Consider the following 17,663-nt stretch of genomic DNA (forward strand, 5'->3'; position numbering starts at 1 on the left):
AGCATTTTACAATCAATTAATATTATTCCCATTTTATAGAAGGGGAAATTGAGGCACAGAAAAGTGAAGTGACTTATCATAGATATCATAGAATATCAGGGTTGGAAGGGACCTCAGGAGGTCATCTAGTCCAACCCCCTGCTCAAAGCAGGACCAATCCCCAATTTTTGCCCCAGTTCCTTAAATGGCCCCCTCAAGGATTGAACTCACAACCCTGGGTGTAGTAGGCCAATGCTCAAACCACTGAGCTATCCCTCCCCCAAACCAGTAGCCATGCCAGGAACAGAACCCAGGTCTCAGTACCAATCTAGTGCCCTATCCACTGGACAGTACCGCCTCTCCTATGATAAAAACAAAACAAAAAAGAGAAAGCTTAGATATGCGTTAGGAACAATATTCTCCATCTTCATTTAATGCACATTTAAGAGAGAAGAAAATACAGTTTCCAATATATGCACCATTTTACAGACAATACCATTTTGACTGACATAATTAGTACAGCAGCATAAGTACCTCAGGTAATTCACAGGAGGGGCTTCTGAGAGTTTAACACAAGGGGAGAGATTTTCCCTCCATTGTCTGAAACCAGGGCAATGTAGTTCAGGTGTAGACAACAAAGTGCATGGGGTGCTGGCAGGAGTCAGAGGGGACCAAGGCAGGTCTCATGTGTGAAGGACTTCTGGGAAAAAATGTATTTAGAGGAGGGATTTGAAGGGGCAGAGAGAAAGGTTTGGGACTGTTAAAATGGGGCCACTAAGCCACACCCCACATCTGCTTCTGTCCAATAAGGCATCAGTTTTCTGGTTCCAAAATCAGTTCTAGAGCAGCCAGGCGCCCCAGTCTGTTCTCCGTGGTGAGTTCTAGACCAGAGGAGGGCCCACTCTCTGGGTTCCATGGTCAACCCTTGACCAGTCAGGGCCTCTAGTCTTCCAGTTCCAGCATGAATTCTGGACTAGTGAGGGCTCCATGTCTCTGGATTCCATCAGCAGCTGCATGATTTACACGTGTCTTTTGCAGTTATTGGAGTTGCTCATTTAAGGGGAAACTACTATCTTCCTGGTATGTAGGATGCCTAACATCCATGCGGACGGACCAGCAAACAGTGTCTCTAAAGGCTGGAGATGCAGAGAGGCGCCTCTGGAATCACTGAGTCACCAATGCCTTCCAGGAGATTATTCCACTGATCAAAATCTTCCTCCAGCTCTAATTGGGGAAGAGAGATGACGAGAGGATTACTCCATGATTACTACACTGCTGGCAAGGCTCAGCAACATGCATTACAAGAGAGAGGCCCCTGGCCCCATTAGCTGTGCTAGACAATGGCAGGAGTTGATGAGCATTAGTATGTGTGTGTAGCTCTTCCCATAGATCACGAGGCTAACCTAGCCAAATGCACTTGGCTTTGCTTTGTCAGAGAAAGCTGAGGGACCTGTGCTAAGCCCATTTTACAGGGCATTGTCATAACACAGCAAACAGACTCTGCAGATGTGGGGGTGGTGTTTGATTTTTAATGAACCCCCACCCACTTCCCCACATCCGTCATCTGGCATTCTTGTGGCTTGCCCACACAGCAGGATTCTTCCAGAGGGGAGTCCCTCAGTTGGCTAAGTGTTTGGTGTGGCCTAGGCCGTGGGCTTTGCAGACATCCCTGTGAGGTAAGGCAGTATCATTATTGCCATCTGTACATGGGGAAACTGAGGCACGAATGGAGGGGAATTGATTTTCCCCCATTCACAAAGTGAGCAGCTGGCGAGCCAGCAGTGCTTTGCTTCCAGCCCCATACCAAGGCCACTAGACCAGGTGGCGTTGCTAAGGTTTTCATGGCCTCTTTGCAAAGCTCATGGTTTTGCCTTTAAATCTGGCACTAACCATAGAAGAAGGTCCCTGCCTAACACAGCACAAGACAGGTCACTACACCCCCACTACGCTCTTCAGAATCTTGGCCAGCTCTGTGTATAGGGCAGGAATAAAGCTCTCCACAGAACACCAAGCCCACACATTGGCTAGCATGGTCATCACCCAAGCCGGACAGAAATCCTTCTGCAAGCATCACCTCCTCCAAACTATCAGCCCCTCCTGGCCAAGGAGGCGAGAGCCTCAGCTCAGATGTCTGGGCGGACAGACGGACCCATTGCACCATCCCAACGAAAAAGATTTTTTCTGCCTAGCGCCGTACCAAGATGTTTCTGCAGGAAAGCAAGCGCCGCCCTGTTGGTGATGTCCAAGCCTGTGTATGGGTCCAGGGTTCCTCTGGTCTGGAACACTCTGTTCAGGAGATTCCCAGCCAGAAAAGTAAAGTCAGTCTGACTCTGATGCACAGATCCCCTGGAGAAGGGAGAAGGAAACGAGTCCTTTGGAGACAGGGATGAAAAGCTCTCATCGACGAATTGCTCTTGCTAGCTTTACAGCCCTGGGTTGGGTCTACATTGGGTTTGGGAATCTCCCACTGTAGACACAGATGGTGCATCAGGAATCATCTGACCCTGCTCACGATACAGCTAGACAGCATGGTGGTAAAAATGCCAGTGGCCATGTGAGCTCTGTCTTCACTATGGTCACTAATCACCAGTGCAATCACTGCTGGGAGATCTCTCAAAACCACCTAGGGTGAAATCCGGGTCCCATGGGTGCTTTGCCATTGACTTGAATGGGAACAGGATTTCAGCCCCAGCGTAGACAAGGCCTAAGTAACACAATCCACTGCCCACCCTGACTCATGCATCACTCAGTGGTATTTTCCACAGGCCATATAAATGCACACAGCTCTCTGTAAGCACATAAGACAAGATCCAAGCCTGAACAGCTGCCCATCTGACTGAGACAAACAGCCTGCAAATTAAAGGAAAGCCAAAGGAGGAAGAGGTCCTGTTGGAGGGCAGATCAGTGTGGGGAAGGTGCTGGTGTTGGAGGTTGAGGAGGAATCTGTAGGAAGGTTTCTTGGTGAAAGAGAAAAGGGAGGCAAAGGGGGTAGCAAAAGGCAGAGAGCTGAACATGGGAGAAAGGGGAGTCAGAGTGAGGACTGGGCATGGGGGACAGGGGCGAAGGAAACACGAGCTGAGCTGTCAGCAGGAGCATGGCTCTGAAGGTGAGGACAAGAAGTCCAAAGCAGATGCAGACAAAGGTTGCTGCACGAGTGGGACAGTAAAACTTGGCACAGAGTGAGCAGTGTTCTGGGATTGTTCACGCAGCGGTATAATAGTAACCGTTGGCTCGTATACAGCACTTTTCATCTGAAAATGTCAAATCACTTTACAAGGGATCATAAATAGCACTACCCCCATTTTAAAGATGGGGAAACTGAGACACAGAGCAGGGACGTGACCTGCCCAAGGTCACACAGCCGGTCAATAGCAGAGCCAGGATAAGCACTCCTGGCTCCCAGGCCATTGCTCTGCCGCTGCCCCACACTGCCCAGACACAGAGTGCGGACTTACAGGATGGTTATGATCTTGGTCTGCCTGTTTCTGGAGCGGAGTCTCTTCATTTTGGCGACACTTTCTGGAGTCTGGAATTTCTCTGTGTTGATAAAAAGCACCGGCTTGGTCACCTTGGGGTAGAGATCATTTTTCAAAGGGAACATCCAGGCATCAAGAGCAACGGCGCATCTGCAGCAGGATGGAAGACAACAGGGAATTCTTCTGGTATCTAAAGTCTTCTATTCACATCTGGCCCGTTTCTATAAATGCATCCCCCACTCCCAAGCTGGTGGAGAGTTCTTGCTTCAAGTTTTACTATGAGTTTAAAAGCAGCATCTGTCCGATACTCACTTAAAATGGGCTTCTTTAGCAAGGGCTAGAATTGCTGTCGCTCCTCCGAAAGAGTGGCCCATTACAGCGACTTTAGTCAAATCCACACTCTCCTGCAAAAAGCAGAAAAACTGTAAAGAAGCGAGTCCCCAAACTGCACTGCACAAAGCTCCTGCTGGGGAAGTAGTGACCTCAGGAAAAGCCAGCTTGCTACAGAGACTCTAAGCTGCATTTGCCAGGGGAGTAGATGTTGGAGGGAGTAAGGTCATCTTAGGGGTGACTCATGAAGTTCCACATCTCTGTGAGGCAGGGATGTATTATCCCCATTTTACAGATGAGGAAACCGAGGCACGGAGCAGGTAAGTGATTTCCCTAAGGTTACAGGGTAAGTCTATGGCACTGCTAGAAACAGAACACAGGAGTTCTCAGCTCCCAGTCCCGTGCTCGTTCCAGACCACGGTGTCTCGGATTTGGAACCCTCATTTACCAGCGAGTTCCTATTACATTCTGAACCAACACCTTCCCTATTTGAGCTACAGGCTGATAAGCTCAGCCATCCTTGCTACAAGCCACTGATCTTAGCCACATTCTTTGTCCTAAGGAGCCTGGGGACACAGCATTACTAGCTCCACTGTGTTCTGAAAACACATGGGTATCTCCTGCAGCGTTTGGTGACACTTGAGTCACTTGTCATGCATGGCACTGAGGATCAGTGCAGTGGCCATATTCAGACAGCACAACAGAGACGATGGGTGGAAAATAAAAACATGAAGTGCTCGTCTACGCTTGAAATGCTGCATTTGCAGTTGTAGATAATACCTATGCTGACAGGAGGGGTTCTCCCATCAGCGTAGGTAAGCCACTTCCCCAGGGGGCAGTAGCTAGGCTGGTGGGAGGGAGAATTTGTCTATTGACCTAGCAGGTTCAATATGTTGCTCAGGGGTGTGGATTTTTCCCCTGTGTTGACCTAACCTTTTCATGTAGACCAGGCCTTAGGGTATGTCTACTCTTAAAATGCCATAGCAGCATCACTGTAGACACTCTACCTCCCCGAGAGAAGGTAGCTAGGTTGATGGAAGAACTCCTCTCTCAACCTAGCACTGTCTACACCGGGGGTTAGGGTGGCATAGCTACGTCTCTCCGGGGTGTGGATTTTTCACACCCCGGAGAGACGTAGCTACGCCGATGTACATTTTCAGCGTCGACCAGCCCATAGAATGAATGTGCTGGTACACAATTCTGCAACAAGGGGCACCACAGTGCAAGTCCCCAAGCAGCAGATGCAGTTAGTATTTATAAGAGGCTCAGTGCTAAGCCCTGGAATGGGAGGCTGAAGGGAAGAGCAGTACTTAGTCACTAAAGAACACCTTCTCTTGCCAGTCCAGGAGCAGCACTGTTGGGCCCTGGAGGGATCTGAGTCTCCTAAAATATATATAGCCGGCTCCCCTAAAATATACATAAACAAAATAATAAAGAGGGGGGAAAGAAAGAAGAGGATAGTGAGAAGAAAGGAAGGAGAAAAAATGGGGAGAATATGGAAGGGGTGCAGTTAAAGGGGACAGAAAGAGAAAAGGGAAGGAGGAGGAGAAAAATAAGACAGCGGAGAAGGTGACAGAGGAGATAAAAAGGAAACGAGGGGGTGCAGTGGTGGGACAGGACAAAAGGGAAAATGAATCAGGGGCTTAAAGGATTCTGGTTCTGCAGTTTCGGCCCCCACGCCTCCAATTCCAGGAGGGCAATCTGCAAATTTCACAGAACCAGGCCCGTTCCTGCCAGTAACACCACCTGCAGGGGCAACGAAAGGAAGGTGTTGGGTGGAGGAGAGGCTGCTGCTATTGCTGGTAGGAAATCAGATTAAAACAACTGGCCAGCTTGGAAGGCAACCCTGCACGGGTTCCAGTGAATCCCTTCACAAACTGCCCTGCACCAAAATGTCTCTCGGCTGCAACTGAAGAGTTGGCTGGAAATACCTTCAGTGCAGACAGATCAAACCCTTTGTGCAAGACATTGGTGACAGCTTTGCCGCTGTTGATGTCCTTCACCAGCCTGAGCCCTCGCACACACTCGTTTGCTCTTTGATGAACCTGTAACGAAAGCGTCCCTGGTTAATTCAACCTCTTCTTTCCTCCACACTGATCAAGCATCAACACAGGGATGATGATAATATAGAATAATAATGTGCTCTGCCAAGACGCCCTTTGTCTAAGCACATCACAGTGACTTGCAAAGATTAGTAAGTCTCATTACACCAGGTGAGGTCAGTACGTGTCATACCCCTTGCATGCACACATGGAAAGATTAAAGGGAAGGATTCTCCTCTGATTTATACCACTTTTACCTCTGTGTAACTCCACTGAGCTCAATAGGGTTACTCCTGATTTGTAGTGCTTTAACAGAGCATAAAATCAGGCCCTCAGAGACTTGCCCAAGGCCATTGGGTGAGTTAGCAGCAGGAATAGAATTCAGGAGTCCCAACTCCGGTCTCAGGCTTTAAACCACACTGCCTTTCTTGGATCACCGCGAATGTGGAGACAAATGTGGAGGAAAATATAGACACCGCAAGAGGTTCTCAAGGGAAATCACTATAAATGTATTGGAAAAGCTTCTTAAAATCCAGTTAATTTAATACCACAAACTGCTGAAGATAAGCAAAACATTTCCACTATACCAATAAGTAAGGAGGGTACTCAGAGGACAGAATGTGTTTTGCTCACTGGATCCACCATGGCCGAACCTACCAGCTAGAGGCCAATATGAAAGATAGAGAGAGACTTTCCCCAAACAGGTCCAAACGCCTAATGAGAAACCCCGCTCCCCCCACCCCCGGCCCCCCCAGCTGCTGGGAAGAAGATGATCGCTGGGATTCCTACTGAGGTGCTGTCCCTGGACCCTGCTCAAGGACTCCATTTTTTGTAATAGCTGCAAAAGATATTCCTAAATAATCTGATGAGGTTTTAACACACTGGGTCACAGCGAGGATCTAACGGATCACATTGCCATAGATCCCAGTGTGCCACCAAAAATACATGCACTCTGGAAAGTCTCTTCCCAATTGGCCGGTATTATATTAGCCTCTGTTAGTAGGTATTTTGAAGCTCTCTTGAGACCCAACCTCCTTCAGGCTGTTGGAAGAGAGAAATAGGTTGGAGAAGCTGGATCTGCTCTTCCTTCCCTTCCTCAGCATCCTGGCTACCTCAAACAGTGTGAGTGGGCGTATCTCCATAACACTACACCACCCTCCATATCTGGGTCTTCCTCCATAATGAATAAATTCAGTGCCTGTCTCTCCCGCTGCAGCTGAGTAAAACTGACCTGTTTTTTGAGCATTTCAGGGCTGCCCAAAGGGTTGTAACAGCAACAAAACAGACCAGAGTCTTTGTCAATTTCACTCTGCCGCTGTTTGAGCTCCAGCAGCACTGGAGTGGTCTGTCTGCAGACTCAGGAAGAAAGTCCTGCATTGGGGGTCACGTATGGAAGGTGTTCTCCACTTGCAGAAAGGCAAAGAATTTATTTAACGTGCATGTTTAAAGGGAGACCATCAACTTTAAAACAAAATAAAACAAAAATCTGTCTAAACTTAGTTTAAAAACTTGTTGTTACAAGTAAAACCAAAGATTTCTATTTCTGAGATGGGGGGCGGGGGGGAAGAAGAGACCTACTGCAAGTTGCTTTTCCCCCAGTTTGCTTATTCTGGACATTGGACATCACAGTTCATATTTTCCTATGTATAGTCAGCCTGCTGCCCTTGTTTGTATGGATTTTTCTACAATGACAAAGGACAGAAAAATATGGTTTTAAAACCACAAACACTGGCAGGGGTCTCAGGGGCAGCACCGGAAACCACAGTTAATCCAGTTTTTTTAAAACAGGCTACATTTCAAGTTGCCATTGTCCTTTTAAACTCAGCAGAAATTGAGAGTTTAGGCCCCTCACTTACTAGGGGACTTTTCTACTTGGCTGGGGTGAGCAGGCAATTGGATTTTTTATGTCCTGTCCAAAACAGCAATGGGACGAACCTCATAAAAAGTTAGAAATCAGAGTGCTGATAAGCACCTGGATATTTGGAGACTCATCTGAAGCTTAGCTCAGCCTCTTTAGGCTGCAGAACTGAGCTGGTGCTCGAGAGTATTCAGGCAATTTTCTGTTTCCAGTGAGGCAGGAAATACAGCAAAACTAGGCGGGCTGCTTTCTGCCTTGCCCTGAACTCAGACACAAAGAGGCCTATAAAAGTGTGAAAGGCAAACTAGTTAACCAAATGATTCAGCATCTACAAAACAGGTTCAACTTTAGGTTCAGTTCCAGAAATGGAGACAGGTATGGGCAAAGCAAGAAGAGTAAAGTTATCCAAAACCCTGGGCAGACCCCCATACAGCCCTTGCCCCATACTGCCCTCTGCTGCGGCAGGCTCCTCCCACCCTGGAGCAACGGTGTGGTTTGCTCTAGTGGTGGGTAAAAGGCCAGACAACTTCCTCTCTGGTTCTCTTCCAAAGTGATGTGAAAACAGAAAATGTTCATAAAACACAAGTGCTCCTCCCTCAGCTGGAGACCGTCTGCAGACTTCACTACCTCCATTGCACTGACTTAGCATTTTCAAGCTTTTCTTTGCAACCGTGATGGCATTTCTTTTTTTAAATGAAAAGAGAGATTCTGGGATCATCATGTGACACTGGCAACTGAGGCCCTAGGCACATGCCCATCGTGCGTACGCCTTAGACTGGCCCGGAATTCAGGTGTGATGGATTTTGCCCCTCCCCAAATTGGTTCGGCCACCTCCATCCTAAAAACAGCCCTTCCCTGCCTTCCAGTCATTACCTGTGGGTTTCGAAAATGAAATTCCTTCTGCCCTTCTTGGATCCTTCGAAACGGGATCCATTCCTCCTGCAGCGCAGCCTCCAGGGAATCGGACCCCCCAGCCTCTGCCTTGCAAAAGTAAGTTGTACAGGCAGAATGGTCTCTGCGGGAATAACAGGACAGTGAAGTTAAATCACTGAGCAGCAGCCATGCATCGGAAACATGAGGCATGCAAGGGAAAGGGGAATATTTAGCATTCGATTCAGCTTCTGAATGCTCCCATTCAAAGAAGATCAGAGACTGCTCCTGAGTCCTAGTGTTGGATCATATTAAAGAAGTTCCGTATTAAAATCACAAATGAGTTTGATTCCCCATAGTTTAAATTCCAGGGTATTACTAATTAAGAGGTCTCTTGGTTTTTGGTACTGTTTCTCTCCCTCTCTGTGTGAAACTTGCACCCTCTCTGTGTGAAACTTGCAAGCTAATTGTGTTAGTACATTCTAAGACAGAGTCTGTTCTCAAAGTAATTCTTTGCAACAACAACTACTCACACAGAGAGAGACTCAAAGCAATACTCTGTAACAACAGAAACAGCACCCAGAGACTCCCCGCCCTTTTGTTGTATTCATCTCGCTTTATTAACAATTGTGATTAAAATAGAGATAGAGGATGTATGTGGATGGATGCTTGGTGTGGATAATAACTGAATGATCAGGGAGGTGCCAGCCTAAGAATCCAGTGTCCATCAGCTGAAGAAGGCGTCAAGTGGAAAGAACCAGAGGACCTCCGGAGGGCAGACTGGAATCCACCCAACAGCCTCAAGGATGGGAGAACCAGAGAACAAGATAACATCTGGCAGCAAGGAGCTGTCAGGAATGTGCTATCTGCTGATTGATTCAGTAACAGCATGATGAAGCAATCCCCATAGACTGGCATAGGAAGAAATTCCTATAAAAATGGACTCTAGAAAGTGAGAACTTTGGGGACTGATTCTGCAAAGCATCAGATGAGCATCTGACAAGGCCCTGCTCCCTCCTCATGTCCAGGCCACCTGGCCAGTGGCTTGGCATGAGCAACTCTAAGGCTGGTAACTATAACAACAACCTTGCAGAATCTGTGTGTGTGTGTGTATGAATGAATGTGTGAATAAATATGAAATTGAACGGAATGTTATAGCTATAACTAACTGCTTACTATGATTCTTTCCGTATTCACAATAAATGTGGCATTTTGCCTTTTCCCCTTTAATAAGATCCTGCTGGTTTTTATTTTATTGGTATAACACTAGGAGGAGAATTCATATCACAAGTCTGCTGAAATAATGATCAACCAGAAAACAAAATACACTAGGGGAGAGGGTGGGTGACCACCAGGAAACAGACGGCATCATGCTGTTCCAAAGGGGGTCGCCACTCACCTGTGCTCCAGCACCATCACCAGAAAGCCACGGGAGGCCATTTCTGCACAGACAGCCGAGTAAACGGTTCTGAAAACATGAGGATGCAAAGGGAAAGCAGAATGAGGGCTCGATCCTCTGGCTCTCAGAGATGCTGAGCACCCTCCACCCCCACTAGACTCAGCAGAAGTCCAAGGCACTCAGCACCTCCAGGACTTGCTCCGCTCCTACACAAGTTTTGCTGCAAGTCTCCCTGTTGAAGAGCGAGAGAGTCATAATCTGAGCCCAGCCACGGGAGTGAGGGACTCCTGGGTTCTAATCCCGGCTCTGACATTGACTTCATCTCTAGGATTTGGCAAAGCCACAATGGCCTGTTTTCAAAAGGTGCTGAGCACACACCGCTTCCATTGATCTCAGCAGGGGCTGCAGGTGCTCGGCACTTCTGATAATGGGGGCACAGAGAGGCTCGTGACTTGGTTTCCGCATCTGTAAAACGGGCAGAATACCACCCGTTTGTGAGGATGGGGTAACATTTGTAAAGTGCTCTGAAGATGAAAAATGCCAAGTGTTATTATTACTAATAAAGCCAGATACAGAAACACTGTTTGTGCAGTGGCTGAATGTACGGAAAAGCTGCCTACCCTGGAGATCTATTAGACTGTGAAATAGTCTCTTAAGGGAAGTGGTGGAAGCCCCATTGCTTGAATCATTTAAAACTAGACTGGACAAAGCACTAGGAAATACACAGTAGGGATCCAGTTTCCACTGCCCAGCAAGAGGTGTGAGATGATCTAATAGGATTTTGCTGTCCCTAGCATCCATGTTTATATATGCAGTAACTAGGGATGACTTTTTACATCTAGCATAAGGTTCTAAGCTATTGGCACGGTATTAAACATAGATTTACAGCAGACGTCAGTGGCTCTGACAGCCGGGGATCACAGGGTCTCATCCTACAAGAGCGGAGTTTTTGCTGACAATGCCATTGTATATCCTGGTCCTCGGCTTTTATAAGGGATTTGCTGTTGGGGAGGGAGGAGGGCTGTAATGGGACTGGGAGCCTTTCACCTCTAGGTCATCAATTTAAATCCAGAGAAATGGGCCAAAGGGGATTATCATCTGCTGGCTGTCTAGTGTGAAACAAACTGGTGTGGGCCTCCAGCCAGCTCCTTGTGGGAGGTGTGTCCACGCCGCAAAAGCCATCATCACAACTGACTCCCACTCTTGGCTGTCCCAGGACAGGTGCTGAAGATGGAATTGGCCATAAAAACTAAGCGCTGCTCTTTGCCCTAGAAATGGTCCCTCTAAAACAGAGGTAAGATACTTCGGGCCAGATTCTCCGCTGATATAAACGGGCAGAACTCCACTGCAAATGCTGATTTACACCAGTGAAGGATCTGGCCCATTGGCCGAGCAACATGGAGGCAGCTTGCCCTGCCCCTGCTCTGTGCACAGAACTCCTGTCTCCAGAGCTGCAAGCCTGGCATCTTTCACCAGCATTCCAGTCACTTCCTAAAACAATGACAAGAGACTTGCTTGGTGGGGAATCTTGGGGAGCAGGAAACTTTTTAGCCAATCCCTTGGCAGAAATGACTGACAAGTCCTAACCTCAGCCTGTTGGCTGCGTGCATTTAAACCACCCCCTTGCTGACAGTGCAGACCAGCTGAAAGTTCTGTTAGCGTTATAAGAGAGGCAGCCTCATAGACAGAATACGCCTGAGATCCCTCTCCTCTTTCACCCAGGACCAGGGGTGTGGGAAGTGAGGCCGCGACTCTTACCGAAAGGCTCCCAGGCCATGGGAGAATATGATCAGCGGGTACCTGCTGCCACATGACTTAAAAGGCCCGTTCCAGCTCACTGGAACTCTGTAGGACCCTGAAGGAAGAAGTGACAGATGTGAGTGGAGTGAGCCAAGTTGTCAGAGGGTTACAGCTCTGACTCCTGCAATTGCGGGGCATCCCCCACGCTCTCGTTTGTTCTTGGGTTCTTCAGAATCCTGACCCCCTTCCAGCCTCATGTAACCTTCTGTACCAAGGGAACAACAGGAGATCGAGTGGGAGAGGACTGAGCATCTTCCCAAGCCCTCGCAATTTTCTGTAGCCCAGAGAACATTTCTAAGGCACCCTCCATCCCAAAGCGCTTTGTCACCCTGCTGAAATGCAGCTACCTCTGAGGAACAGGACAGCAGCCAAGCAGTACATAGCCTGCAAATGGCGGGGGAGGGCAATTTTGGATGCCACAGCAAATGTCCACACTAATGGAAAGTGCCAGGGGCTCCACTGTCCCCATGGCTCTTGCCTTTGGACATCTCGTTGGAAACTCCTGCATGTGCAGCAAGCTAAACAGTCTGCATTTTACCTGCTGCAGAGACCCCTGGTGGGATTTGATCCCGGGTGTTCCAGGGAGTCTAGTTAGTTCAAACCTGAGGTTGTGGTCTCTAAACCATCCACTATAGTGTTATATTATCCAGTCCTCTCCCTTTCTTGTGGCTAACCTGTAATCATGCTGCCTTATTATCTTAGAACATAGACCAACCGCTTCCTCTGACTCTGGAGCTAAGGGGGCAGCATGGGGCCGTTTTCCTATGACCGCACTAACAGCATGCTGTTATAACTGCCTCCATGCGTGCTCCCAGGAGGCAGAGAGAGTCTGGGGCAGCCCCCCAGGGGCTGAGATCTATCTGAAGCCATCAGTCCTCTCACCAAAAGTCACACTGAGCAGAGGGGTGCACCACTTCCTGTTCCAGTTGATGTAGTCGGCCAGCCCTTGGCAGTACTCACGGCGCGGGATCCAGAGAGGCTGCTCTGCCCCCTCCTGGGGAAGGCAGGGGTAAAACAACCGGAAGAAAAGCCCCTAAAGAAAAGAAGGGAGGATTGCGGCACAAATATCACATGTGTGAAAGACCCCATCCCACCTAGATCTGAACAGAGAATGTCACAGATTATAAAACCAGAAGGGGCCATTGTGATCATCTGTTCTGACCTCCCGCATCCATCCTTCACTCCCGCATGCAGCCCACACCCTCAATACAGACGTCAAACCAGGTGATCCTCATCTAGCATGTGCCTCTGTCCCTGCTCTTTGGCTATGCTGTCAGTAAGTTAGGGGGTTTGATTCACACAGCTCCCAGAAGGCCGGATCCACTCCTCTCCTCACTCTGCTCACGCTACAGGCAGAGGGATAAGCCCCAATAGGGCTGGAGCTATTTGTGCAGAGCCCCCACTGAGCAGAAGGCGCAGGGGAGAAGGAACAGACGGAATGGAAAGGGAACATACAGGAGGAGTGTGGACAGAAAATGGAGAGAGTGGATCGGCGTGGGTGGGTGGGAAGGAAGGAAAAGGAACAAATAATGGGAGGAGAAAATAGGTATTCTTCCTCTCAGGAGTTAGTGCCCCATCCTGCAGAACCGGGACCTAGAACACTAGGCTGCCCAATTGACCGTGCTGGTTCTAGAACCCAGACCAGCCAACCCACCACTTTCCGTGTGCCCTGATCATCTTCTGCCTACGTTACTGCAGCCGGCGTTCACATCCTTCTCCGGGACTGCTTCCACGTTGCGCCTTATGCATGGAACAACCTCCTCTGTCAGGTCATCAGGGCACCCCACCATTCAAATCCATCCTATTCCATGTTGTTATAGGGAGGCAGTAGGACTACTATAGTCCAGGTTGAGAAGCTGACGGTAAGACAGCTGATTTCTCTCTGTGCTCACAAATCCACGTGTATTCAGCCGGGTTATATTGCCTGCCCTTCCTCAACTCCACTGGACTTGTATTATCGGCAGACGAGTTTTGTTATATATAAAAAATCCCTAACGTTCAGCTGAATCGGACTCAAATTGTGCCCTCGCTGGACTGTGTCGCCAGGCAATCTTCTCGATATGACCTTTGTTCTTCCTCCCTCTGTTGGTTAAACTAACTTGCATATTTGATCTGAAAATTACACAGTAAGCTGTAGGGGAAGAGACTATGTTGTAATGTGGCTGTACAGCAATGAGCACATGGGGGCCCTGACCCTTCACTGGTGCCTATGGGTGCTACCGTAATACAGATAAACTATAATTATTCACTTCTGTGATGCCAACAAGAAGTAAGTTCATTATGGCAATTTAAACACATCTCAAAGCAGCTCTGTCCCCAGGTTGCCCAGCATGTCCTGTTTACTCTGCATCTCAGGCCTTGTTACATTGGGAATGGGCCCTGATTCCAGCTGTGGTGCAAACCCCGAGAAGAAACTAGGAAAGCTCTGATTTGCAGCAGCTGAGCTCACCCTAAGCTTGCCCTCTGTTTAAGCTGGGCTTAGCTGGTGCAAATTCTGGCTTTCCTTCTCTGGGCTCAGATGCTGCTACATCAATGGCTGGCCAGTGACTGCTCGAACAGGGGCAAATTCTCAATGCATACAAGAACTCAGACTGAGGCTGGGACACTCTTTACTTCCACATCTTGTACAGCACCAAGCACAGAGTCATGCTTAGTAAATAACAACTGGAGACATGTGCAATGTCAAAACTAACTAGTTTTAAGATGCAGCTTGGTCAGTTTACGAAGGGGATAACATGAAGGGATTGGCTTCTATAGCAGGAGACGAGACTCAGTGACCCAGGAGCTCCCTTCCAGTTTTATATTCCTTTGTTCAAGTGTCCAGACACAGAATTCAGTTTAAGGAGAGACCAAGAATACAGTTGGGTCAGCAGGAAATCTGCAGCTGTAATCTCCTTGCTCACATGCCTCACCCCAGCCAGTCTTCAGAGTGACCCTGAGTCACACAGCAGGCAATCTCAAGTACCCCACAGGCTGCATTTACAGGGCTTGCTGCAAGATCAGTTCCAGCAAAACAAATAATCCAATAGCTGGAAACACCATTGCCTTCCTACCCGCTGATCCTCTGTTTCACGGTGGCACAGCTAATGAGAAGCAAAACCCCGAGAGCTAGCAGCGCTCATGACCGTACCTTCCGGTTGCGGCCCACCATCACATCCGTGCAGCCCACTTGGTGAGGTCCTTTCCCTGGGGGCAGCCCGAGGGACTGTACTCCCCCCATGCCTTCCTGAGCGGGAGACAGTGCCTAGAAAGGGAGAGAGGAGGCTGCAGTGTTAGAACTGTTTCGCCCAATGGCTGGTGAAACAGAGCCAGTTCATCTCACTTCCTTCATCTGTTTCCTGTTGAGCAAAACCTCCAACCAAAGCCTCAGCTACTGGACTTTGAGAGCTGCAGAACACTGGCTGGCGAGCTTAGCCATCAGGCAGAGAGAGCAGAAGAGTAAGCAAGATTTTATCAGAAGGCCTATGCCACAACCCAGTGGGACCAGGGCAGTGCAAGGAAGCTGCCTTTTGACTCCCAGAATGATTATGGGCAGCAGGGGCAAAATGAACGTATTGTTCCAGCAGGGCACTGGGAGACAGGACTCTGGGTTTCAGTCTCTGACTCACGGTGTGACGGCAGCTAAATCATTTTTCTCCATGATTCACCTCTGGAAAGTGCTTTGAGCTCCTCCAATGAAAGGAAATGCAAGTGCAAAGTACGGTATTATTATTTAATCCTACAGCTACAGAGATTAGAGATGGAAAAGACTCCTATCCATCACTGTAGTATCTAAAAGAGTCAGATTTTGAAAGGTTCCTAAAGATGTACATAGACACTAAGCAGGCTTCACAAAGATGACTAGTGCTCAAGTCCTCAAAAGTGTTTAGGAGCTTAACTCTTATTGATTTCCATGGGAGCTAGGCGCCTTTCAGGGTCTGGGCCATGGTGCCTAACTCCCACGGAGCGGTGCACGACTGTTCCCCATCGTGTATTTTCTAGCACTTTGTCCAGTCTCCAAGCAAAGGGGCTTTTACCACTTTCCTTAGGAGACCGCTGCACTGTCTTCAAGGCTGCTTGTAACAATGGCTAACATTACAGCAGGATTTGACCTCCAGCCAGGACCAGGCAAAGCCCCGCTCTGTGCTGATCCCTCTTCACTCAGCCAAGCACAGCTTGCGCATTCTGGTGGCTTGGCAGGGCAGCAGCTCTTGTGAAAGTGCTTTTTGTTGGAGTATTAGCTCAGGTGCATCTTGAAACCGAACTTACAGAACACTTTACACCAACCAATGTCCTGCCCTGGCTGCTGTTTATTGTGGCAGTCGCCTCTCGCATGCTTTTTAAGAGATTAACCTCACACCATCTGGACATCTGTAACATGCTAGGGTCGGGACAATGGGGTTCTGTGACTCAGACTGCGGGACTAGAACAGGAGGCAAAGGGTGACAACGCAGGCTTGCTTTTTTCTTTTAAATTGAGCGACATGAGTGAGATTTTCTGATTCTGGGAGCTTCACAAGAGCAATACCTGAGTGATAACACTTGGCTCTTTATATAAGACCTTTTATGCCAGGCTCTTAGGGTGCTGACGCCAACCTACAAGGCAGGGAAATATTATCCCAATATGACAGGTGGGGAAACTGAGGCACCAAGCAGGACGGTGACTTGCCCAAGACCACCCAGACAGCTGGAATCGGAACTTCAGCACGGCCACAGGCAGCCCCCCACAGCCCCCGGCCCTGCTTCCTCCCTCCGTCCCACTCTCCCCCCAGTCCCGTGTGCCCCGCCCCACTGGCTCTTGCTGGCTGCCCCACACCTGCCCCCCTTCACGCCCCCCCACCTGTGTCACCCTCCAGCCAGACCTCTGACGCCAGCCCGGCTCCCTCTCTCCCCCCGACAGCGGCCCCCCCGGACAACCGGCCCCCACAGACGCGGGGGGGGGGAGCGGGAGCTGCCCCCCCGGCTTGGTCCCTCCGCCGCCCCCGGGAGCTCAGCGGAAGCAGCAGGGGGCGCGCCCGGCCTGAGAGGGATGGTTCGGGGCGCGGGGCCACCCGGGCCACCCGGGCCGGAACGTCAGCGCCGGCACCCACCTGCGCTCCCACCGCCCCATGGAAAGACGCGGCCGCCCCCCGCCCCCGATGCCTCCTGGGACATGTAGTGTCATTGCCACGCCCAGTGTGAAGGGTCCCGAAGCTCAGCACTACAACTCCCAGAGCTCCCCGCGGCTGGACTGGCCCCTCCCCCAGCACTACAACTCCCAGAGCTCCCCGCGGCTGGACTGGCCCCTCCCCCAGCACTACAACTCCCAGAGCTCCCCGCGGCTGGACTGGCCCCTCCCCCAGCACTACAACTCCCAGAGCTCCCCGCGGCTGGACTGGCCCCTCCCCCAGCACTACAACTCCCGGAGCTCCCCGCGGCTGGACTCCCCCCCCCAGCACTACAACTCCCGGAGCTCCCCGCGGCTGGACTGCCCCCCCCCCCAGCACTACAACTCCCAGAGCTCCCCGCGGCTGGACTGCCCCCCCCCAGCACTACAACTCCCAGAGCTCCCCGCGGCCTGGACTATCCCCCCTCCCCCCACCACTACAACTCCCAGAGCTCCCCGCGGCTGGACTCCCCCCCCCCAGCACTACAACTCCCAGAGCTCCCCGCGGCTGGACTCCCCCCCCCCCCAGCACTACAACTCCCAGAGCTCTCTACTCCAGGGAGTTTCCTCCGTTTTCACTCCCTCTCATACAGGGGCAGGGACAGTGAGTGAATGGGTTAGAGCATAAGGCTGGGAAATAGGACTCCTGGAATCCCACTGCCCAGGAATATAGTTCTTAGCTCCAGGGAACTGGTCCTCACCCAACCCACAGGACTACAAGCCCCAGGGTTCTGTAAGGCACAGAGACCTCAGGACTGCGACTCCCAGAATTCATTGCTGCAGGC

The 17,663-nt window shown here is 49.9% G+C and overlaps 1 protein-coding gene across 3 annotated transcripts; it reads right to left on the reverse strand.

Annotated features, from left to right (window-relative positions):
- Nucleotides 1–380: 380 nt before the first annotated feature.
- PAFAH2 (platelet activating factor acetylhydrolase 2) lies at nucleotides 381–16,871 on the reverse strand. 3 transcript variants are annotated; one of them, XM_048825977.2, is made up of 11 exons: nucleotides 16,823–16,871; nucleotides 14,885–14,998; nucleotides 12,637–12,787; nucleotides 11,713–11,809; nucleotides 9,955–10,023; nucleotides 8,559–8,700; nucleotides 5,717–5,830; nucleotides 3,768–3,859; nucleotides 3,435–3,605; nucleotides 2,177–2,325; nucleotides 381–1,203 (listed from the first exon to the last, which is right to left on the reverse strand). In XM_048825977.2, exons 2-11 carry the CDS (start codon nucleotides 14,972–14,974, stop codon nucleotides 1,109–1,111), a joined length of 1,170 nt encoding a protein of 389 aa, XP_048681934.1. In that variant the 5' UTR covers nucleotides 14,975–14,998; nucleotides 16,823–16,871; the 3' UTR covers nucleotides 381–1,108. The 3 variants fall into 3 exon arrangements, with proteins under 3 accessions (XP_048681934.1, XP_048681938.1, XP_074977386.1); XM_048825981.2 differs by lacking the exon at nucleotides 16,823–16,871 and adding an exon at nucleotides 16,573–16,602; XM_075121285.1 differs by lacking the exons at nucleotides 2,177–2,325; nucleotides 16,823–16,871 and having other exon boundaries at nucleotides 14,885–16,230.
- Between the last annotated feature and the right edge of the window lie 792 nt (nucleotides 16,872–17,663).

This window comes from Caretta caretta, chromosome 19 (genome assembly GCF_965140235.1).
Source record: "Caretta caretta isolate rCarCar2 chromosome 19, rCarCar1.hap1, whole genome shotgun sequence".
NCBI lineage: Eukaryota > Metazoa > Chordata > Testudines > Cheloniidae > Caretta > Caretta caretta.

What these genes read in the sequence shown, in the direction of transcription:
- PAFAH2 (XM_048825977.2), bottom strand. Translation starts at nt 14,974, where the DNA reads ATGGGGGGAGTACAGTCCCTCGGGCTGCCCCCAGGGAAAGGACCTCAC. An exon ending in GCTAAAGAAGCCCATTTTAA is followed by an intron (nt 3,606 to 3,767) that starts GTGAGTATCGGA and finishes ATCCTGCTGCAG; the next exon opens with ATGCGCCGTTGCTCTTGATG. An exon ending in ACCAAGATCATAACCATCCT is followed by an intron (nt 2,326 to 3,434) that starts GTAAGTCCGCAC and finishes TCCCTTCTCCAG; the next exon opens with GGGATCTGTGCATCAGAGTC.